Below are 25,884 nucleotides of genomic sequence, written 5' to 3'. Positions count from 1 at the left end.
ATTACGAACTTTTAAATACGAAGTTTGAAACAATTCCGATGAAAAAATGTTGCAAAAATAATGAAAATACCGAATATGTGGGAGGGCGTGGGGGTACCGTTGTATGGTAGCAATACGATATCATGGGCCTATATAGACAATTCTCCTCCAGGAGCGAAAGTACTCAGAAAGAACTCTTTGTGTTAATTTTCAGATAATTCCATTGAAAAATTGGGCTACAATCATCAAAATACCGAAATATCCGGAGGAATCGTTATATGGGGACCATATTCGAAGTTGACCTACCTACAGGGCGAAAGACTGATCTGGGAAAAATTTCAGCTTCCTATCTCCATTCGTTTTGATTCGTATTTAGCTAAAGTGGTGATGTTTCAAAATATCATTAAAGGTACAAATTTTTGAATAGCTCTCAGCCTATAACATGGGCTCTCTCAAATAAATGGGCTGATATTCGATATTTTGAATACCCCACAATATTTTATAAGTTCTTACGTATCGCTTAAATAATAGGAGTTTTGAAGCCAACTGATTTAGCTACATTTTGAATTATTTCACGTTGGAGTGAATCAATCGACATAATTTTACTTTTACTTTTGCTAGTCTTCTCTTGAAAACGAAATTAAACCAAATCCAATTATGTTTCCTCCACCCACAGCTTCTGCTCTGCTTAGAAAAAAAAAACAAACAACAACACGTAATTGCGATTCTCATCCTCTCTCATTTTCATTGTTGTTTATCACTATCGACAGTTGTAGTCATTAATCTATTGCCTATTGTCACTAAATTAACTACATTTCCTGCCTCCAAAACATTACACCTCATACTGATTTCTTTGCTTATTTTTTTTTTCTAGTACTTCCTGTCCTTGAAACAATCTCAGTTGTTCATTTGTAATATAACAATATATCAGATTTGACCAAAAAACAAAAAGAGAAAAAAACACGAAAACAACGTCATCATGTGAGCTGTCGGAAGAAATTCATTTAATGATATTATATTTATTACATGTTTGTCAAAACAACTCATTCTGTTGGGGGTTCATTTATTATTTTGTGTGTGTGAGTGTGTGTGTGTGTGTGTACGAATGTATCTTTGGCCAGGTTATTAGGCCAATGTCGTATGCTGTCAATTGTGGTTACATGTCATTTTCAGTTGTTGTTACAATTCATCTATGGTTGTACAAGACACCTGACAACATACTGTATACTCTATATATACGAGTATGTGTATGTGTGTGTGTTTATGCATACACACATATAGAGTTGGTCAGTGAATGTGTCCCCACCGTGTTACCACAACTGCAGTACATAAATTTTAATTACAAATCAAGCAAGGCAACATACACACACACACACACTGCCACATTTTGGAAACACACATGTACACCAAATCCGGTAAACAAACACACGTGTTCGCATACTCTCTCCCAGTCTCTGTCTCTCCCTCTCTCTGTGTGATTACTTCTTTCCTTTTTGTGGAGGAAGCATCTAATGAACTTTTGACATTAAATAGATGACTTACAAATACCGAAATTAGAACGCTCCACACTCTCTCACACTCACACACATACATATGAATATCCCGTCTTACTTTTAGCTCTGTTCGCCTGAAATATCCTCGTTTCTCAAGCTGTGCTTGCTTCATAACATTATGGACTATTCCAGCTCTTTGCCATTTCTTTTGCTTGCCACAAAATGAAATGTGAACTCTGTGTTGAATGATAAGACTGAAAGAGATTACCAAAGACAGCAGTATGGCATGGAAACATTGGTAATGGCGGTTGACGTCTGGCTTTATAAGAAAAACAACACATTTGTAATCACAAGCTTGCACATACACATAAATGCTCACATTTACACACCCAGCGAACCAAATGTCGTACGACACATTTGCCCAAAGTCTGAAGTTTTATCCGACTCGTCGCATCGACGAAGGCCCGAATTCTGAGCAAGTTGTCTGAGGGATTTTTATATCCTACACAACAAAGTGGTAAGGGTATTATGTCGTTGTACATTCGTTTGTAACATGGAGAAGGAAGCGAGATTGGTCCATAGTTACTTTTGAGGATCTTCATAGAATCACTGCGTCTGTCCGTCCATGTATTCTTGTGAACAAAATGCAGGTCACATTTATTATCAGATTGAGATGAAATTTTCCAAACAATATTTGTTAGGCCCGAGGACGAACTCTTTTGAAATTGGTAAGAATCGGTTCAAATTTAGATATAGCTCCCACATATATCTTCAACCGATTTTGTGTTAATTGTGCACCAAATGGCCAATATCAGTCCAAATGACTTGAATTTTGGCAGTACATAAAATTTGGTGAAAATCGGTTCAGATGTAGCTATAGCTTCCATATATATCATTCATCCGATTTGATGGTTAAGTCCCTCACATTCGTAAAATGCGTAATATTGACAACAAAGTCAAATACCTTTGAAAAATTTTTTCGGCTCAGATTTGAATATAGCTTCCATATATATCCTTATTCCGATTTCAGGTTTTTTTTTAATGAATTTTGGAACGCACGTATGCATTTGGTGGAGCTCGGCTCGAATGTATATTTTTATCCATATTGTGATGGAGGGTAAGTTTGCCATTACACTTGTAATACCTCAAAATATACATTTTATACCCCACAAAGATCAGCATAAAATTCTATGTCGACTTAGCGATATCCGTCCGTCTGTCAGTCTGTGAAAATCACTCTAGAGTTTGAATGACATGAAATAGGTTGATAAAATTTCACTCAAATATATACTGTGTCTGCAGGACTTTTGGTATGGAAAATGGGCCATTATGACAACGTTTTGGTATAGCCCCCATATAACGGTACCTCCCGATATTCGGTATTTTGGTGATTTTAGCGACATTATTCACTGGAAAGCTTTCAAATTTGGTATTTAAAGTTCGTAATGGATGCTTCAGCCTATGACAGAAAATTGTCTCTGAAGGCCCATGTCTTCGTATAGCCCCCATATAACGGTACCTCCCGCTATTCGATATTTTGATGATTTGAGCGACATTATTCACCTGAATTGTTTCAAATTTGGTATTTGAAGTTCATAATGGATTCTACAGCCTATGACAGAAAATTGTCTGTGCGGGTCCGGTTCTTCGCATAGCCCCCATATAACTCTACCTTCCGATATTCGGTATTTTGATGATTTTAGCGACACTTTTCACCGGAATTGTTTCAAATTTGGTATTTGAAGTTCGTAATGGATACTACAGCCTATGACAGAAAATTGGCTGTGCAGGTCCGGTTCTTCGTATAGCCCCCATATAACTCTACCTTCCGATATTCGGTATTTTGATGATTTTAGCGACATTATTCACCGGAATTGTTTCCAATTTGGAATTTGAAGTTCGTAATGAATACTACAGCCTATGCCAGAAAATTGCTTGTGCAGGTCTACGTTTTGGTATAACCACGGTACCTCCCTATATTCGGTATTTTGATGATTTTAGCCACATTATTCATTAATTTGTTTCAAGTTTCGCTTTTGAATATCGTAATGGCTTATGACAACAGTTTCCTATGCAGATCCAGGTCGTCGTATGTACCTTTATATAGCGGCTACATTCAATGGTTTTAAGAAATTTTACGGATTTTTTTTTATTGACAAACTCTTTCCAAATTGAGGACGGCATTTGTTTGCTTGTTTTAACATAATCCTTCAAATTTTGTAAAAATCGCTTCAGGATTGGATAAGCCTCACATACATTAGTTCCCTCTTGATCAAATTATAACTTCTCTAAAGCCAAAGGTTGATAGGTGGTATGATCTATTTTAAATTTTAGGGGACGGACCCGGATACCCTGATATTTTACCCAAAATTCCAGGTCCAAGAGCTGTGCCTACCTGAACAGCATGTGCTGAACATAACCGGTTCGTCTGGGTTCAAAGACACATATCTCTGAATCCAAGAAAGGCAATAACACATATTGTAGCATTTTGGAAAGGTTATAATGTCACCTATAATTTGGCATACATTTTGGGCACTCCAAAATTTGGGCCTTTTCCGACTTTTGAGGATTTTTTTTAAAAAATCAGGGTCCAAAAAAATCATAAATTTTAATACGACTCCGGAAACGTTTCAAATGATACCAACATTGTCGGTTTAGTATTTCAGAGTCTGACCCGGGTCTTATACATGGAAATTCTGGTCAAATAAGCGGATATCCGGGTCCGTACCCGGACCCTGTGAAAAAGATCTGCCAATAGAACTTGAGTCGAACCTGGAGAGTTTCTAGTGTATAATTCGCATATGCTAATTTGCAATATGTTCGAAATATATACTACTTTCCAGAGAACGGCCCTTGTAAGCCATTATCCAAACCAAATATGCCTGATGAGCCGCTTAACCAACGGCGAAACGCGTCGCATAGTGGTGAGTGTGTGATAGTGTCTATCTGGCTTTCCTTTTCACTGCAAATTTCAGATCATTAAGCTCGTCTCGAAAGAGAAAACAAACACATAAATCATAAAACATATGATCTTCGCCTTAACAAGGCAAAACTCAAAAATTCAGCCGAGCCTGGCTGTGGGATTTGAACCGCGGACCTCGGTGTGCAGCCAACTAGAAGTTGCCGTCTCTACGTTCAGAGCCATTAACCCGTCTTCCTAAAGCAGCACTAAAACAAGTGTATGCATTGGAAGCAATGTAGTTGTTGTGGACAAAAAATCCATCACTACAAAAACAAAAAAACTTTGCTGTGAAAAAGATCTGCCAATAGAACTTGAGTCGAACCTGGAGAGTTTCTAGTGTATAATTCGCATATGCTAATTTGCAATATGTTCGAAATATATACTACTTTCCAGAGAACGGCCCTTGTAAGCCATTATCCACACCAAATATGCCTGATGAGCCGCTTAACCAACGGCGAAACGCGTCGCATAGTGGTGAGTGTGTGATAGTGTCTATCTGGCTTTCCTTTTCACTGCAAATTTCAGATCATTAAGCTCGTCTCGAAAGAGAAAACAAACACATAAATCATAAAACATATGATCTTCGCCTTAACAAGGCAAAACTCAAAAAACGATTTAATTTCCAAGTTTGGTGCGAGAATTATAATTTCCCTTTGGAATTTCCCATGGATATCCTGCCTAATTTGCTCCCTCTTGGTGTCGAATTCGGCTAAAACTTCAGACTTACATGCGACCCTGTGGTCCAAAAACACGTCAACCAATTCTTATAACTTGCGGTCAGAAATCAGGCCGAATACGCATCCAAAATCGCAAGTTTCATCCGTCTTTCGGTTCAAAGTCGTAACAAACGCCGAAAATTTGGTTCACTGGGCATTCACACAAGTTGTTGTTGAGATTGCAAAGTCTCTCAAAGAATCTGAAGCAGCAGAAGCTTTATTTGGTGTTCATTTCATTCGTAACATGTCTTAGGGAGATAAAATAGATATCATGTCTTGACACCCACGCACACACACATTCATACACGTATTAATTTATTTCTAAACAGCCAAACAATTCACACCTTCACACTCACACACCCACAGAATCACACAACCAAAATAGAAATAAGGGCTGGCACATAACCAAAAGCAAAAGATACAAAAAAATAACTGTCATCATAAATCTTGGCCCCTCTTAACTTACCTGATATCATCAAGACAGCTACGCTGAAAATCTCCCAACACCTCAAAGGTCTTGATGCCGGTATACTCTGCCTTGCCACCGGCATAAACACCCTCCTGCTTATCAATGGACAGCCACTGATGTCCCACATAATTAAATGTTTCGTTATAGCGACGACCCTCACCCCCATCCAATTCCATGAGGGCTGCCGAACCGTAACGGCTAACCTTAACCACATGCCATTGGCCATCGTTGACCGCAATGGCGGACAAGGCCAAATGATGTTCCTCAGCCTTTAGCGAGTTGAGATTGTAACGAAAATGTAATCTCCCCTGGCTCAGCTCCAGTATGGCATATTCTCGTTGATGTTGATCGGATACCCGGAATATCTCACCGCTCATTTCTCGGGTACGGAAGCGCAATTGTAGTTGGGTGGTAAAACGATCAGGTTCAAATGATAAGGCAAATTTTACATAGCTCTGGGGTTTGAATGTGGTCGGTATGGTGGGTATGTTACACATGGGTCCCGTCCAGCCGGGCTGGCAATGGCACTTTGCCTGCACCAAACTGGCCACACAGTTGCCTTGCTCCCAACAGCGGGCTGTGTGATCTGTTTTCAGGCAAACCTCATCTGTTTGCGGACAACCCGGATAACTGTTATGGGCCAGGGCTGGGAAGGCCAAATCATAATGCTCCGAATTGTGTATGACATTGCGTATACAGCCATCAAATCCCTTGGAGGTAAAGGCATATTGCCAGCGGAAGAGCGATTGATCGAAATGTTGCCGATACAGGCCACCAATTTGCAGGGGTGTATTTAAATTCAAGGCTTCATTGAAGGGTGGTATGGCTCCCCGGGCCTGGCAGGAATTGTCATCGAATTCCGGTGCTGAGCCATCTTCCATTTCGAAAACATCGGCAGAACGGCAAAAATCAACCACCATGCGTACATTCTCGGAATCCCAAAACAGGTCGAGGCGATGCCACACTCCATCATCCAGGGTTTTCTTGGTTTTCACCCGCAATTCCAGGGTACCTGAACCGAAATCAATCAGCAGCCTTGGATAGCCCTGCTCCAATTCCACGGCCACAAAATCGCTAAGGACCATACCCTCCACCTTGGGTGGCACAATGGGCCCGTTATACAGAATCAAACCATCTGCCTCTTTGGTTATGAATTCCAAACTTAGATGGGATTCCTCGCACAGCTGTAGCGGGGGATACCAGGCCCAGCCATTGCCCTTGAAACTACGAGTATTTTGCTGGCACCTTGGACCATTATAGCCAATGGGACAAGCCACACATTTGGGCCCATTGCGGGTGTCCACACAACGCCCGCCATTGAAACAGTGCAGCGTACGACAGGAGCTCTCCCGACTAAAGTTGCGAGCCCTACACACACACTCCGCCCTGATGTCCAGCCGCACACCCACCAAAGCTGTTTTATTTACATTGACCGTGTGTGGCAGCTTATTAACTTCCACCCGATTCGAACACGAACCCGGACACTTCTTCTGCTCCAGCAGACACTCATCAATGCCCACCATGGTTATGTTCAGACCCAATTCCTTTTCAATCTCATCCCTTTGCATAAGGACCACCCCGTTGAGTCGCACCGCCTTAAAGCTGGGCTGTTGATTGGCTGGCCGGGCGGCAAAGTGTACATCCGTCACACCCTCCTCTTTGGTTTGCACACTAAACACATCCACCATGTCCCGTTCGGTGTACAAGAGCTCAGCCAATTTATCGCGAAATCGTTCCAGCTTGGAGCGCACCTGTTTGTGTTGCTTGAAATCCCATGTGCGCACAAATTCCTCATCACTTATGCCCTGCAGACGCATAGAGCCAGCCTGTTGTACTGCCTCCTGGGTAATGTCTCGCACTAGCACCGTCATATTCGCCGGCACATCCACCTGGCCCTGTTCGCGGTCATAGACCTTGAAGCGTAAATTGTAGCGGCCACGACGTGTGCCAGCCTTCATCGTCACAATGCCCGTATCGGTGTCCAATTTGAAGCGCTGATGTTCCTGTTGTTCCCAATAGTATTTCTTGTCCACCACATCCCAATCGTCCAAATCGTGTACATACACCCGGCCGATGGGTGTATCGTGTGATTGGCCCTGGTAATTGTAGACGAGCACCTCTTTGCTGCCGGGCAGCATTTTGTTGTCGTTGACATCGCCAATGATGACGGTCAGCGTGGAGGTGCCAGTCATTGCGGGTGAGCCATTGTCTTTGATTTCGATGGGTATGAGGTAGGCTTTTTGTTTTTCGCGGTCGAAGGGACGCAGCGATGAGATGATGGCAGCGCCATTGCCACCATCGGCTCCTGGAGCAGCCAAGAAGGGTTTCCGAAAGACGATATGAAGCCATTGATGAGGGATGATTGTTGGTTGGTTCGATGGTTGCCAAAAGTGATGTTTCGTTTCGTTTCGTCGTTATTTCAACAAAAATCAGTTAATTTGTTTGATTGGCGTAATTGGATGGCAAACGGTGTATATCAATTGCAAACCGGCAGCCAGCCACGCACAGACGACGCCATACACATTTTTATTGAAATATTGTTTCAAACGTTGTTGTCAGGGTTGTTGTTGTTGGTGGTGGATACATGCAAAGAAAAAAGAACAATTTGTTAACAAGAGAAACTTTAATCAATTCGTAATTGAGTTGCGACTAAAAGTATGCAACATTTAATTGATACTCCTAAAAGTAGGCAACATTTAATAACAATTTCATTCATTCATTCGACAAAGAGCAAAAATTTTCTGCAATTTCAATAAAAGCCTTCTTGATTAAACTTTTGCTCACACAATTTCACAAGTGCTTAATAATGAAAGCCAATTTGCAAAACATTTTCATTCGAATGAAAATGGAGCACAGTGTTGTTTTGTTTCGCTTGTTTGTTCATTTCGGCAGGTGTGAACTTTTTTCTCTCTCTCTACTGTTTGGCTCACATTGTTGCCATCTTTTGTAGAATTCCCATTAAAATTAATTAAATTGACATTCTCATATAAACGCGCAAAGCCATTAACACAATTTAATGTTTTTTTTTTGTTTTATTTCAAGGAATGTTTTTTTGAAAAATTTTCAAATAAAAAAAAAAATTCGCACATCAAACGGAATTTGTAATGCCACGCCGCCAAAGTCAAAAGCTAACCAAATATTTATCGCTGCTAATTCAAAGAAAAACAATAAATTTTACTGCACTTTGCAAATAAACCAGGGAAGAGAAAAAAACAGCACATTTTAATCTTCATTTTATGGCCACATTTGGATATGTCACGCAAAAAAAAAAAAAGAAACGATTCCGGCTTATCTGATTATTATTTCAAACGTAAACACCGGGAAAAAGATAAACCATAAATTGTGGATATCATTGAGAGAAAAATACCTGGAAATGCATTGTGCTATGAATTAAGTGGATGTTTTTGTCGTCCATAAATATTTACGCATTTAATTGAAATGGGTCACAGTTGAGAAGGGGAATATTTTGTTCTTTTTTTATCAAAGTTTAATTTTTGCGAATGTTGAAAAATCATAAATTTCAAGTAAAATGGGGATTAAGGAGCAAATTTCGGAAATATGCAAATTTTTGTTTTTGTATGAAATTTGTAATTTTTTCAAACATCCTATATCTAAATGACAAAATGTACCTCACTGATGACTGTTTGCTACCCATAATACTTTTCAAGGGGCGCGTGAAATTTAATTAAAATATAGCGAATCGTAATAATTTCTCTGAGATTTTTGGCCACTTATCTCTTATATCCCTAACAAGAGTTTAAATTAAAACAAAAAAAATTGTAAAAATTGAGACAGGTGTGATAATTGACTGTATTCGTCAGGTACCTCGCCTGTAGTGGATAAACATTTTAACAGTAAATTAATATTAATTATTGATATGAGTGTCCGATTTTATTTTCGCACAACCCAATAATTGTGTGATTATCAGATTATGGAAGAAAATATAATATTTCTGAACAAGCGATTACCCTTGGAGTGTCGTTACAAATTATAGTCCATGTTTATTTGTAACCAGGCTACTATCGAAAATAGGGTCAGAATAGAACCTAATGTTTTTGGAGATGATTAATTCCTTTAAAGGTCACAATTATACACCAATCGACCAGAAATTTTGCATGGGGAAACAGTTAAAGACAGGGCAGTTTGGATGATTCTCGAACAATGTTGAAATGATCCATAAAATTTGTGCAAAAAAAAATGATACAAAAATGTCCTTAGAATCGCAAATATTTTTAAAACCGGCGATATCGCAAATATACGAAGGTATTACTTCTGACAGTTACATTGATGCTGAGAGACAAGGTAACGAATCTATATATAAAAGAGTAGTGCAACAACTGACTGACTAAGCTATAATCAACTGCCAGAAAAAACGGCTGAAGCTAGAATCTTGGTCCGTATGCATGTTTTACGGCTGGGTTTTTGGAAATTCGTACTAAAAGAGTGCGAAATGTCCTAAAAATTTAATACTTTGTATTGGGAGAGCCACTAATTGAGTGCATGATAGATGTAACAAAGGATTTTTGGAAATTCGAAGTCTTTAAAGTTACGAAAAGTTCTGAAATGGTACCAGTTTCTCTTATTTTGTGAATAGCTCTATCTAACTCCAACTCTATCCAACAACTTGAAATTTGGTATGAGAATCAACGTTGGAAAGTAAGTTTAATATACGGCGGTGGTCTTGGAAATGTGTGCTAAAGGTTTGAACAGTACTGAATGGTACTAAATTAGAAACAGTTTGGCTTAGGATGAATGGAACTGGAATTTGGTAATTTTGTTTTGGGTTTTTTTTTTTTTGATGGTTTTGGAAATGGCTTCGACAAGTGCACAAATAGTACTTTAAAGTACTACATTACAATTTGATATTGAGTTAGCGGATAGTTCTTGAAATCTGAAATTTGGTATTGGGGTCGCTGGACATATAGAGGTGGCTCCCGAAATGTGTACAATAATTATACGAAAAGTACTAAAATTTACTAAACTGGGCATTGGTTAAAAAAATTGAGCTGAAATCCTAAAATTTTATATTGAGGCTTATCTTGGTGTCTGGAATTGAGATATAGAGGTGGTTTTAGAAATGTGTTATATAATTGTTCAAAAAGTAGTAAATGGAACTAGATTTGGGTGGAGGGATACAACTGGCATACCGAAATTTAATATTGACATTTCTGTTAATATTTAGAAAACCATCTCCATTATTTCAGAAATTCGTAATTTCTTTCTAAAAAACGAAACATTTAAATTATAAAAAATAAACCTCCAAAGCCCGAAAATTTATTACGATGTAAGAAGTGTATATTAAAAATGTCGTCAATCTGAACAAAAGGTGAATTTTGAGTACTAACAAGTTAAAAAGCAGTAAGTTCGGCCGGGCCGAACTTAGAATACCCTCCACCATTTGGAACGAATTTGGAAATTTTAAAAAATAAAATCCGTTAAAAGTTCTGTTAAAAATCTTAAAAAAATACCGAATATAGACGTTATATTGGGGTCTATACGACACAAGCATTGTTTATCATAAGCCATTACCATATTCAAATTTGAAACGTGAAATAAACGGTGAATATTGTAGCTAAAATCATCAAAATACCGTATGTAGGGAGGTACCGTTATATCGGAGCTATACGAATGCCTGGACCTGCATCGATAATTCTCTGTCACAGGCTGTAGCATTCATTACGAACTTCAAATACGACATCTCAAACAATTTCGGTGAGTATTGTACCTAAAATCGTCGAAATACCAAATATAGGGAGGTACTGATATATAGGGCCTATACGAAGACGTGGACCGCCATAGACAATTTTCTGTGACAGACTGTTGTTCCCATTACGAACTCTATATACGTAGTTTGAAACTACTAATTATATGGGGGCTATTTGAAAACGTGGACCAACATGGCCTATTTACGAACTTAACCTGCCTACTGTCAAAATAAACTTGTGTGCAAAATTGTAGCCTTCTGTCTCAGTTCGTTCGAAAGATAGCGTGATTACAACAGACAGGCGGCATACGGACATCGCTAAATCAACTACAGCCCACTCAAGAAGACTGCTATGTCTCCATAATGGATGTGGTGTTAAAAATCAAATCAACCTGCAAATTGGGAATCTTCTTATTAGATAATATAAACAACTTCCTATAACTATACAGTATTATTGTTAAAGCTAAATATCGTATCGTCAGGTCAGTCCATTCAATTTATAATTTCTAGATGGCCCACAAACTTTATGGCCCTCGAAATAGTGGTCATAGATTTACTATGCTATGTATTGAGACAATCGCCGATTTGAGAAAATCTACACACGTTGCACAGTGGTCGAGGTCGTATGGGAACAGCGGCCAAAAATACTTTCAGTGCAGATATCAATATGATTCTTTGGTTATGGTACCTTGATGGGATAAAAATTAAAAATGTGACAAAATGGATATGGTCGATGCATGTTTTGGCATGGTCCCCTTACAACGTACCTCCCGATAAGGGTTATTTGCCCAATTTTTGTCACATTTTACACTAGATTGTTCTGTTATTTGACATTTTACGTTCTAAAGAGCTAAAAAATAGTCTTACTGAAAATTATTTGGAACGGCCCGCCTTCAGGTAGAGTCCCTCTGTAAAGGTACCTCCAAAAATAGAAGTATTTTGTTATATAAATCCCAGGTTGCCCATATTCGACGGACCTTTGGGCCCATTCCAATCGACGAGGCTTGTCCACAGGCAACATTATTTGCGTCAATTGAATTTTGTACGGGAACAAATGCAAATCAATGCGAATAATCCGTTGTAATGTGGACCGAGCCATGCCCAACTGCTGAGAACGGCGTTTTTCGGATGTTCTTGGGAACCTCTCAACACTGGCTCGTACGGCAGCGATATTCTCGGCCGATCGCCTTGGTCGACTTTTATATGGCCTCTTCGGATTAGAAAGAGCCTTACCAGTCGAAAATTTTTCGTATAAACGCTTAATGGTGTTCTTGGAAGGCACACTTCTCACATTTTTTAATGTTTTAAAAGCACGTTGAGTTTTCACAATTGACTTCTTCTGTTGAATGTAAATTTCAACTATTACAGAGCGCTCGCGTGGCGTGTATTGGTTCATGGTAAAAATCTGCTTGGACTGACGCTTCAAACGCGGTATGTCATTAAGCGATGTGACATCTCTGTCAAAAGTTATGGCGTTGCCAGATGGGTCCGTCGAATATGGGCAACCCTGTATTAAAATTTTATTAGCTGTGGGTGAAAGATAGTGCCATGGATATCTATTTGTTAACTCTTTAGCCGTTTCCAGTGCAAAGGCCTTAAATTTTTGGACATTAATATTATACCCAGAAGACAATACAGGCAACATTATTGAACACCCCTCAATTATATCCTTATCAATCCCAAACAACAAAAACATATTCTATGTCACTAGCACCATAGAACTGACAAAATTGGAGCCAAGCCACTTCAGTATATTGGGCATAACATATAAATCTGACAAAATCTGAAAGTTAAATTAGCACTTCTTGAATCTTAGGACCATTACTAATGGCGTGAAAAAAGTCACATTGGAGGATTCAGGGGGGAAAAGAATTAAAACTTTAACTGAAATCCAATTTTATTTTCAAAATTAATCTTAAAGGCAACTCAGAACACTCACATCGTCTATATTATACCTAACTACTAAACACACAAATTACTGCACTAAAAATAAGTCAAAACCTTGCTTTTCAATAATTATACCAAGATTTGTCATTTTAAAATGTATTTAATTTTGTAATACAGATCTATTTTTACTCCACTTTTTCACTGATCCCACTGAAAAAAAACCAACTAACTACATTTTCTCTTTTTTAATGCTATTTTCGAAGTGTCCCGTTAGAATGAAGCCAAGATTATTATGTTTTCTAAAAAGCTTAACCTCTTAAGAGTTCATGTGTACACATTTGACAATAAATATCTGATTTTCATTTTTTGAATTTTGGCCAATGGCAGCGACCACTGTGCGTTGGTAAGCCCGCTCGTTTATCCATATTAATTTGCAATCATGGTATAGGTTGCAATTATGATCCGATACTCGAAATTTTTGTTGGGCTAGGTTCGGGCCTGTTGTTTTTGCAGATGTTTGATTGGTTAAGCAGTTTCTCTGTAGGTCTCAATTGTAGACCACTACGCACTGAATTTAGCGTGGGGAAAGAGTTAAAGGCAGCGTAGAAGCCTTCCAGTTTGAATGATCCTCGGATAATGTTGAGAGGGTGAATAAACCACAACAGAAATACAAGCCAAGATTTTTTTATTTTTGGTTAAAACTAATCTGTTAAAGCTATATCTTCAAATATCGTTGCTATGAAGTGAATATTATGTCTTTAGTATATACCCAATATTTTGCACCGGAAATCCTTGTTATGTAGTGATTTATAGGGATTTGGCTGGCTTAGATATAAAATCGGATGAGACATATGTGTGGAAGCTATACCAAAATTTAACTTACTTGATTCTAGGCACAATTCGATAGTCTCTGTCGAAAATAATTTTATTTGGCCTAATATTACACATTTGGCGAACAATATACTTAAAATCGAACGAAGATATATATATATTATTTTTTTCAGTATAACTTTCAATATTGAATTTTTTGGCTGCTTGTGAACCAAAAGTAAAGTTCTCTCCATATTTAAATTGTATTAATTATACGCCCATCTGCATTTTATTAATATATATTTGGTATATTTCTGATATCTTTCATTTAGTAATTTTTAATATTCACAACTCTCCCCTCGTCCCCTCTTGGTTTTCTTCTAAAAAACTAATGGGAAAATTTCGCCTTCGTCCTCCTGAAGCACACACATATTTCCATCTCATATTTGACGGTTTTTATTTGTTTCGAACTATTTCAGCATTCCTCTACGGATGCCTGAAACAATTTCACGATTTAATATATACACAAATGTATACAAAATGATAATAAAATTAAAATATTTTCATTCAAAACATTACTTTAACGAAAATATGTCATAAGTAATCCTCTTAAAAGTTTTCCCAAAAAACGAAAATATTTGCGTATAATCAAATTATACAAATGCAATGTAAATAAAAAATATGCACAGAATGTTATTTTTTTCGGAGGAGGAGAAGAAAAAAAAAATACACATATTTTTTAAATTCTGTAATATCAGATTAGAATAATATGCTTTGGAATTTATTTCCAAAAATAACGAAATTGCATTTTTGCTCGTTTATTAAAGAAAATATTGTCGCTCGTAAACTTTAAATACATTCTTAAGTCTTTTAGTCAGCATTTAAAAGTTTGATAACATTTCATGGTGACTTGTTGCTGCTATTACGAAATTTAACAAAGTTATTAGAAACAATTGTTATTTCTCCTGTTTTTTTTTTTTTTTTTTTTTCATTTGTCAAGAAAATTGATTGTTTTATGGCAAAAACAATAAAAGAGGCCATATAAAATTGCTGTTGTAAGGGGACATTGGAATAGGTAACACAGGCCTGTCCTTCATAAAATATATCTTGTTTCCAAAGATGTAAGTATTCTTGGAATTCTGTGAGGAGGCTTATAAAATGTTGTAAACATTTCGTATTAGCAACGACTTTGAAAAGTCAAAGAGCAACATTTTCAACAACATTTCAAGGCCAAAAGTTAAGTGTCATCGAAAGAACCGGAAGTAGACAGTAGCCAGCCTTGTTGTGGACATTGTAAATGTGCCACAATGACATTGTAAAAGTTTTATGAAATGTCAGCTGCTTATTTTCCAAATATAATAAGATAAGACATAAAACCTAGGAAAACAATACGCCAATCATGGGGACAGTGTTTCAAAGTAATTTACGAGCATTCAGGTTTTGTAGGAAGGGAGATGGGTGGATGAATAGAGATAATTGACGAGCTATTTTGAGAATATTCTTACATTGATAGATATTTTTTTATGGGTGAAGGTCTATGGGAACGCTGATATTTAATTCGCAAAAATTTTCCTTTGCCCCAATCATTTACAGGATGAGATAAAAAAGGCAACAAAGTCAAACGCCATAATTTTTATATCTTCCACCACACTATGGAGGGTATATTAAGTTTGTCATTCCGTTTGTAGCTCCTCGAAAATATATATATTCTTGATCAGCGTAAAATTCTAAGACGATTTAGCCATGTCCGTCTATCTGTTGTAATCACGCTATCTTTCGAACGAATTGAGATAGAAGTAGACTGGTTTAATTCGTAAATGGGCCATGTAGGTCCACATTTTCATATAGCCCTCATATAACGGTACCTCCCGATATTCGGTATTTTTATGATTTTAACGACATTATTCACGGGAATTGTTTCAAATTTGGTACTTGAAGTTCGTAATGGATACTACAGCCTAAGACAGAAAATTATCTGGGCAGGTCCACGTCTTCGTATAGCCCCCATATAACGGTACCTCCCAATATTCGGTACTTTAATGATTTTAGCGACATTATTCACAGGAATGGTTTCAACTTTAGTATTTGAATCTCGAAATGGATACTACAGTCTGTGACAGGAAATTGTCTATGCAGGTCCAAGTCTTCGTATAGCCCCAAAATAACGGTATCTCCTAATATTCGGTATTTTGATGATTTTAGTGTCATTATTTAGCGGAATGATTTCAAATTACGTATTTAGAGTTCGTTATAGGAACTACAGTCTGTAGCAGAAAATTGTCTATGCAGATCCAAATCTTCGTATAGGCTCCATATATCAGTACCTCCCTATATTCGGTATTTTAACGAGTTTAGGTACAAAACTCACCGAAATTGTTCGATATTTCGTATTTGAAGTTCGTAAAAAATGCTACAGCCTGTGACAAAAAATTGTCTATGCTGGTGCAGGTCTTTGCACAGCTTCGATATAACGGTACCTCCCTATATACGATATTTTGATGATATTAGCTACATTATTCACTGAATATATTTCGAATTCGAATATGGTAATGGCTTATGACAAACAATGCCCATGTAGGTCCACGTCGTATAGACCCCAATATAACGGCTGTATTCGTTTTTTTTTTTTTTTAATTTTAACAGAATTTTTTAAAGATTTTATTTTTTGAAAATTTCCAAATTCGTTCCAAATGGTGGAGGGTATTCAAAGTTCGGCCCGGCCGAACTTACTGCTTTTTAACTTGTTTTTTTTTAATTTTATTGAATGAAATCAAAGAATGTCGGAAATAGCGCCAGATTTTAGAATAAGTTTAGATTTGTTCGAATTAGTCACCTTTGGCACGAATAATATCATCACACACTGCCCGAATGTTGCTCTGCGGTATTTTGGCCCATTCCCGGCGAAGCGCTTGCTTGAGGGGATCGACACTTCGGTATTTTTTTAGTGTCAACCTTGCTTTCCAAAATACTCTAGACACAATAGTCCAAAGGATTGTTATCCGTAGATTTTGGTGATCATTGTGCGCTGGAAATGAAGAGAGGAACCTCATTTTGTAACCATTGGTGGCGCTTGCTGGGGACGATGGTGCTGAGTCTTTTAGAATGTCCAAGTTTTGCGGCCAAAATTTTTGCATGCCTAAGGCTTTAATACACCCTCTAGAATATTTTCGCGACAATATTCGTAATTTATTCTGATAGCACGAATAGTGACCATCGGCTGTTATGGCGGCCCATAAAATCACCATGACCGGCGCTTGAGTTCTGGTGGCTCACCGAAGGTGCACATTTTCAGCTGACCTCTTTGGCAAGTAAACACGATCATTTTGCTTGCTTACAAACAGCTGGACAACGAATGTTTTCTCATCGGAGAAAATCAAATTCGGCAATTCCCCACTTTCGGCCAAGCGAAGCAACTCTTAAGCTCTTTTGAGTCTATTTTCTTTCTGTTGCGGTGTAAGTTCTTGCACTTTTTCGAATTTCAATGGCTCTATCCCGAGCTCATTTTTCAATATATGCCGAATGGAATATTGCGATAGGTTCAGCTCACAAGCCATTTTTCGGCCACGCGGGTTTCGATCAAGTCGTTTCTTTACTTTTCGAACCATTTCTGCTGATGTGGCTGCTTTCTTCCGTCCACTTCCTTGACATTGGGCTATGCTTCCAGTATCACGGTAACGAGCGATGGTACAAGACACAAAAGATTTATTCACATTTAAATGCTGGAGTGCTCTAACGATAGCCCATTTGTGGGTTTCCAGCCAAATATAAAGAAATCACGCTTGAATTCCAATACGAATAACTTTTGCTGTGGAAAATTCTCACCAAAATGCTTTGCAACGCTTATAAATAATATAATGAGTTGTAACTGGAATAATTTTTACAGCTGTCCGACGAGTGGCTTACAAATGCCAGCAGTCTGAATTTGGTCGCAGGTTTTTCATCTCACCCTGAATTTCAATTTCTTTGTGGATTTAAAAAATATAACAATTTCTTCTTTTTTTATCACTGTCCCTTAATTATTGTTTCTAAAAAAAAAAAAACATTTCTCTCATTCCCGATCTATCAATGAAAAGCTTTTAATTACCCATCGAAGATGGCAAAACTTTAGGCGAAGCCAACGAACATGTCCTTATTTATATTCTTGGAATATTTATTTCAACACATTTCGTTATGTATTTATGACGCTCCCAGCCATGTCAGCAGAGCCCAAGAAAATGAGAAACTTTTTCAATTTTAATTGAAATACAAATTGTAATTAAATTGCTTTTTAATCACAACACCATTGTGGTAAATAGAATTGAACAACAGGGGGAAAAAAAAACAAAATTCACAATTTGTGCAGACCACCAAGTTCTCTGGCTAGTCACAGAGCACACCACAGCATCACTCAACTGTAGCAAAATATTTATTTATTTATTTTTTCTACATTTAATTTATAACATTTCATTTTTTTGTTGGTGAAAATAGAAAGCAACAGTTTGCAAAGTTTTCAGCACGTCAATAAATGAAATAAATATCGGAATAACGGCGATGCAATTAAATGGAGATAAAAATGTATTTTGTTGGCACTGTGGAAATTGGTCATAACAATGTCGTTATTAATAACGAAGGGAGGAGAAGACATTTTATGTTTGGAGTTGGGGTTTTACTTGGTTTGGCTTTTGGTTTGGAAATAGTAGGAGAAAGTGGACCAATAAAAATTGGGAGAAAAGAATCTGGAAATCATAAATTCTACATTTAATACCCTCCGCCATGGACCAAAGAAAACATTTGAAAATAACACTAAAGATAATCATAATTCGAACGAGTTACGTCTGAAATTCCAAATACCAGTAAAATTCAGTTATGGCATTTAAAATACAATTAAGAGGGCGGTATCGATACATCGATACATAGACTGTACCAAAACACACAGATCATTTTCTGCCAAAGTGGTTGTTCTCTAATGCTAGGTTTAAAAACCTAATTTGAAACAATCCAATTGAAAAATGTTGGTAACATCGTCAAAATACCGAAAATTGGGAGGGTTATATAAATGGAATGAAACGTGGAGATGTATAAATAATTTTCTCTCTGAGGGTTGGCTGTCCAATTACAACTTTAAATACCGAAGATCAAAAAAATCCCTTTAAAACTAGTTAAAAACTGTCAGTCGGTTTTGCCACAGATGTATGCCCCCAGACAACGTTCGATTATTTAAATATACTTTGATTTCTGTTATGGTTATTCAAATTGTTGATCCTCTATAGAGTAGGTTCCAAAGGAATAGGCCAATATAAATACATATGATATAGAACAGTGTTGGCGTGTTTGTTTAAAAAGAAAACTAGGGAACTGATACGGATTGGTAGCCCTTCCCGAAACCTAGGTATTCCTTCCCTTACCCCCTGGTAAACATTACCATCATTCTGCACTAATAAACAAACGTTATTTTAATAAAAACAAAAATAATGGGATTAAGTCTGACCATTTTGCAACAACTAAATTGATTGAACCTATATTGGATACATCCTTCACTTTATATGAGATATATGATAATTTTTAGAAAATGTTAAAAGTGTGGGTAAGTTACCAAATATAATCGATCGAAGTATTCCATTTTCATACTTCATCTAATGCAGATAAAAACATTGGTATGGGCAAAATTACAAAAAAAATCGAACATTTACAGGGTGAGACGAAAAAACTGCAACCAACTTCAGACTGCTGTCATATCTAAGCCACTCGTCCGACAGCTGGTAAAATTATTCCAGTGACAGCTCATTACATTGTTTACAAGCGTGCAAAAGCATTTTGGTGAGAATTTTCCACAAAAAGTTATTCGTGATGGAATTCAAGCGTGATAGAGTGAATTAGTTATATTTGGCTGGAAAACCACAAGTGGCTATCGTTAGAGCACTCCAGCATTTAATGTGAATAATGTGAATAAATCGTTTGTGTCTCGTACCATCGCTCGTTACCGTGATACTGGTAGCGTAGCCCGACATCAAGAAAGTGGACGGAAGAAAACAGCAACATCAGCAGAAATGGTTCGATATGTAAAGAAGCGACTGGTCGAAAACCGCGTCGCAGTGGCCAAAAAATGGCTCGTGAGCTGAGCATATCGCAATATTCCATTCAATATTAGAATATTGAAAAATGAGCTCGGGGTAAAGCCATGAAATTCCAAAAAGTGCAAGAACTAACACCGCAAGAGAAAGAAAATAAACTCAAAAGAGCTAAAGAGTTGCCTCGCTTGGCCGAAAGTGGTGAACTGTCGAATTTGGTTTTCTCCGATGAGAAAACATTCGCTCTTCGCTTTGGTTCATCGAACGTGGCATCAGAATAAATGCCGAATATTATCGCGAAAATATTCTGGAAGGTGTATCAAAGAATTGGGCATGCAAACATTTTGGCCGCAGACCTTGGACCATCACACTCAGCACCCGCCAACCAAAAATGGTTACAAAATGGGGTTCCTCGATTTATTTCCTCCCCACAATGGCCAACAAAATCTCCGGATACCAATCCATTGGACTATTTTGTCTGGAGTAATTTGAAAAGCAAGGTTAGCACTAAAAAAAACCAAAGTGTCGATCTCCTCAAACAAGCGCTTCGCCGGGAATGGCCAAAATACCGCAGAGCAACATTCATGCAGCGTGTGACGGTTTCGTTGGCCGTTTGAAGGCCATCATTCGTGCCAAAGGTGGCCAATTCAAATAAATCTAAACTTATTTTAACATTTGATGCTATTTCTGACATTTTTTTGCTTTCATTCAACAAAATTAAAACCAGTAAGGAAAGTCTTAAAGTCGGGCGGGGCCGACTTTATGATACCCTACACCACTTTGCTAATTTAGTAGAGGTCCGCATAACAATTAAAAGTTTTTATGGGAGAATTCAATCATACACGCTATGATTAAAATTATAATTTAAAGTTCAAAGGACTTAATATACCGAAGCATTTGTACCTTTTAAAAATCGGAAATCGGATAAAAATATGTATGGGAGCTATATCCAAATCGGAACCGATCTCGATAAAATTTGGCAAAGATATTTCTTAGCTGTATTTGATATATTTCCTAAAATATTTTTGTTACAGAGTGCATAGTACGGCTGTGGGTAACAAATCGGATAAACAGTATATAGGAGCTATAGCTATATCTGAACCGATCTTCACCAAATTTGACATACTAGCTTCTAGACTCAACTCAGTCGTAAGTGCCAAATTTCATTCCATTTGGGCAAATATTAGACGTTTGGTGCACAATAAAAGCTAAATAGGACGAACTTATATATGGGAGCTATATCCAAATCTGAACCCATCTCGATTTCTGAGCTGCATTTGATCTATTTCCCCAAATATTGATGTTACAGAATGCATATTACGGCTGCGGAAGACAGAAATAACAAATCGGATGAACAATATATATGGGAGCTGTAGCTATATCTGAACCGATTTCGATAAAATTTGGCATACTTATTTTCAGGTCCAATCTGATCGTACGTCAAAATTCCATACTATTCGGACTGTTATTACACGTTTGGTGCACAATAAAAGGCAAATCGGACGAAGATATATATGGGAGCTATATCTAAATGTTGACCGATTATCTGCAATTTCAATAGAGTTCGTCGGGCCAAACAAATGATTTGTGCAAAATTTCATCTGGATAGGGCAATAAATGCGAACTGTACCTTGTTTACAAAAATACATGGACAGACAGACATACGAACGGACAGACATGCATAAATCGACTCAGAATGTGATTATATGCAGATCATCAAAAGGAACTTTTGCCCGTTACAAACAAATGCACAAAGACATAATACCCTGACCTTGACCTTGTGTTGTAGGGTATAAAAAATAAAAATTGTGGTGTTTGACTTTGTTGCCGTTTTTTTATCTCAACCTGTGTTCCAACTTTATACCAGACCTTGGGTTAATAAAAAGATTGTGACATCACATTTTATAAAAGTTATAATTATTTAATGGAGTGACCCCATATTGCCTATTTTCGCACCTGACCTAGCACTCATACAAATATTTGGATTTGCAAAGTTGGAGCAAAATCGGAATTTCCTTTGTCTTTCTATACAGCATTTTTTGTGTGAAGGAGTTTACCGATATTGCCCATCTCCGAACTCGATCTAAGTTTGATAAAAATATATCGATGTGCCAAGTTTGGATCAAATCGAATACTGCATTCGAGAGTTATCGTGCGAACCAGCAGACAGAAAGACGGACGGACATAGCTTCAAACCGGCTTCAAATGTCCTGAAACAGGTCCAAAGAGACCTAGAGTCTAAAACCGTTTTTTCGACTAGGCAAATGATATATAAACCTTCTGTAGCTATATGACTGAGGTTATAACAAAATGACTGGTTTACTAAATGGTTGATCAACGCCCAGACGAAACGGCTGAAATTGGGATTACTGATTTTTCAGTTGTACTAGAGGTCATAATTATAAATCTATCGACCCGGAATTTGGCGTGGTGATAGGATTTAGGACTGGGCAGGGCTCCCTATTTGTATATGGTCATCGAATAATATTTAGCGGGTGAAACAGACCACAAATTTTATGAAACGATATGACATAGAATCTTATGCTGATCAAAAATATTATATACATTGTGGATTCTAAAGGAGTTACAAACGAATTGACAAACTTAATATACTCCCCATACTACGACGGAGGGTATACAAATCTACGTCTAATATGGTCATAGAAAAACATTTCTAAGGCATCCACGACCTTGATGACCATTAAAAAACAGCTTCTTATAAAAGAGCGTCCTTAATGACATTTAAGGTCCACTTATTTCCGGATTCGAAAATATCGATACAAACGGTAGTACCATTGATTGCTGTTAACTACATTACACAAAGTCTTTAAAGATAACCTAACATTTTGTTCAATTTATTCGCACATCTCCAATACATTGCTTTCCACCGCCGGCCTGCAGTCAAATATGGGCCTTATTGCTCTTTGTTACACTACTTCCACATTTTCCGCCATAAATTGTTCAATTTATTTTAATATTTTGCCGATTCATTACATCGCATCCTGCCAATTAACACAAACCATTGCCTCTTTTCGCATTCATTTAATTGCATTAAAATATGACCTTGTTTCAATATTCAATGAAAAATATATGCCCATATCTGTATATATTTTACTGAGACACACACACCCACACAAAAATCTGTTGTATCTTTTCCGGCGTCGCTCAAAATGATTGATTTTAATTAACAATTAAACATTAACTAATTGTATGAAAATACATACAAGTTTATGAAAATGACAGATATTACCGTGTCGTGTCCCTGACTATAGCCTGGCCCGGCCTTAATTACAGGTGGCCAATTTTTAGTGTACTGATAGTGAACGGGGCGGGGGACAAGGAGAGGTAACGATTTTATTGGACAAACAAAAGTGTTTTCAATTAAAATGTTACACAATTTGATTGATAGCCAAATACGAGAATGTATAAATTATATGGTTGGTGGACGACCGGCCGCATTCTGCCACAAATGAGGATAAATGGTTCAATGGAGGAGGAGGCATGAATGGGTGAGTTATTGTCTGGGCATGTGGATGGATGGGTGGATGTGTGAGGTGAATGCATGCACGTATAGATATATGTATGGAAAACTGGAAGGTAGTGGAGCAATATTGTTGATCCTGACTTTTGGGGGGTGGTATTTTGTGTCCATACACCCAAACAAACCAACACACACACAACCAAAATACTTTCACACATACCAACAATTGCTTATTTTCAATTGGCTATTTGTTCAACGTAATTGGTTTGTTTTGTTCTCATCGACAGGGGTATTCGATTAAAATCATTTGATTAATTTTTCTGCAAATGTTCAATCACCCAAAAATCAATGAAAAAAACAGGCAAAAGAGAAGAAAAATTGATGTAGGCTAAACACAATCAAAATCAATCATCATCATCGTCATCGTCATTATTTTCTGTTGCAAACTGTTGCCATTTGTGTATTTTTTTCTTTTTCAGAAATTAATTTAATGACTTGATTGTTTTCAATCCAAGGCTGGTGATTTAAAAAAAGAAAATGGAAAATAATGGTGTTAAATTGATTTTTTTTTTTTTGGAAATTCAAAATTAATTACCATATTTTAAAACAGAACTCAATAATAGGAATTTTTGGGGACTGTATGGTATATCTTTAATATTTTGGTTCCTAAGGGCATATATCTGACATGACCAAAATTTGCCTCACTGGAATACCTATCTTTAGACGATATTTGATTCAGAACATTCGATCCCGCAATGTACGTCAGTCTAAGTTGATTCAAACTAGCGTATTGTAATATGTTTATGATGCTTAGATGGAGTTCGAAAATAAAAAAATTCAGCAATTATTCCGATTTGGTTCATTTTTAATCCAGCACGCATTTCGTCCACCACAAAAGTCAAATTATTAAAAACGTTAGAATCTCAAGATCTCCGATTTGTTCACGTTTAATTCATGTGGTTATAAAACGTTGACCAAATGCTAAGATTTTTCTTTGGAATAACATGCCAAAGACTCATGTATTCTTCCAAAGGATTTTATGCCAACATCCCGTTGTTTTGCCGAAATATTTCTAAACGATTTTCTGACAAGAAATTTAAAATATCCCAGCAAGTGCCCGGTATTTCGTCAATTCTATCTTAAAAAAGGTCTAACTTAAAATGTTAAGATTTGTTTCACCAGTTCATTTTAGAACTCAAATAGAAAAAATTGTTCAATATTTCTTGGACAAAACTTCATGCATCGTACTAACTTTTCAGTTGCCTAAAATAAGCTCCCTCTCTCTTACACAGATATCAACAGTGACATCCATACCAAATTTCAGGTCTTAGCTCTATTCCTTCACCCAATACCCAATTTAGTACTACTAAGTACTTTTCGTACAATAACAGTACACATTTTCAAAACAATCACCAAATCTCATCTTCAGATCCCAACAGTGACCCTATGTCAAATTTCAGGATTGCAGCTTTTTATACCCTCCACCATACTGTGGAGGGTATATTAACTTTGTCATTCCATTTGTAACTCCTTGAAATACTCATGTCAGATCCAACAAAGTATATATATTCTTGATCAGCGTAAAATTCTAAGTCGACAGCCATGTCCGGCTGTCTGTCTGTCTGTCTGTTGTAATCACGGTATCTATCGAACGAATTGAGATAGAAGTCTAAAATTTTACACACGTATTTATTTTTCCAGTAGGCAGGTTAAGTTCGTAAATGGGCTATGCAGGTCGACGTCTTCGTATAGCCCCCATATAACGGTACCTCCCAAAATTCGGTATTTTGATGATTTTAGCGCCATTATTCACCGGAATTGTTTCAAATTACGTATTTAGAGTTCGTAATGGAAACTACAGTCTGTGACAGAAAAATGTCTATGCAGGTCCAGGTCTTCATATAGGCCCCATATATCAGTACCTCCCTATATTCGGTATTTTGACAAGTTTTCTTACAATACCCACCGAAATTGTTTGAGATATCGTATTTGACGTTAGTAATGGATGCTATGTGCCTGTTACAGAAAATTGTCTATGCTGGTCCAGGTCTTCGCACAGCTCCGATATAATGGTACCTTCCTACATACGATATTTTGATGATTTTTAGCTACATTATTCACCGTTTATTCCAAGTTTTGAATTTGATTATGGTAATGGCTAATGGCAAACAATGCCTATGTAAGTCCACGTCGTATGGACCCCAATATTACGGGAATATTCGGTATTTTCAAAATTTAACAGAATTTTTTAAGGATTTTATTTTTTTTTTTAAATTTCCAAATTCGTTCCAAATGGTGGAGGGTATTCAAAGTTTGGCCCGGCCGAACTAATTGCT

The 25,884-nt window shown here is 37.2% G+C and overlaps 1 protein-coding gene across 1 annotated transcript in view; it reads right to left on the bottom strand.

Annotated features, from left to right (window-relative positions):
• LOC101889288 (putative neural-cadherin 2) overlaps nucleotides 1-25,884 on the bottom strand; it is a gene marked incomplete at its 5' end in the record, with an annotated part of 126,667 nt that overhangs the window by 58,415 nt on the left and 42,368 nt on the right. The window contains one exon of the mRNA XM_020034746.2: nucleotides 5,617-7,924. Coding sequence (XP_019890305.2) covers nucleotides 5,617-7,924 — 2,308 coding nt within the window. The remainder of the gene's footprint in view (nucleotides 1-5,616; nucleotides 7,925-25,884) is intronic.

The sequence above is a fragment of the Musca domestica genome, unplaced genomic scaffold (assembly GCF_030504385.1).
Source record: "Musca domestica strain aabys unplaced genomic scaffold, Musca_domestica.polishedcontigs.V.1.1 26, whole genome shotgun sequence".
NCBI lineage: Eukaryota > Metazoa > Arthropoda > Insecta > Diptera > Muscidae > Musca > Musca domestica.
This window is presented reverse-complemented; position numbering and strand designations above follow the sequence as displayed.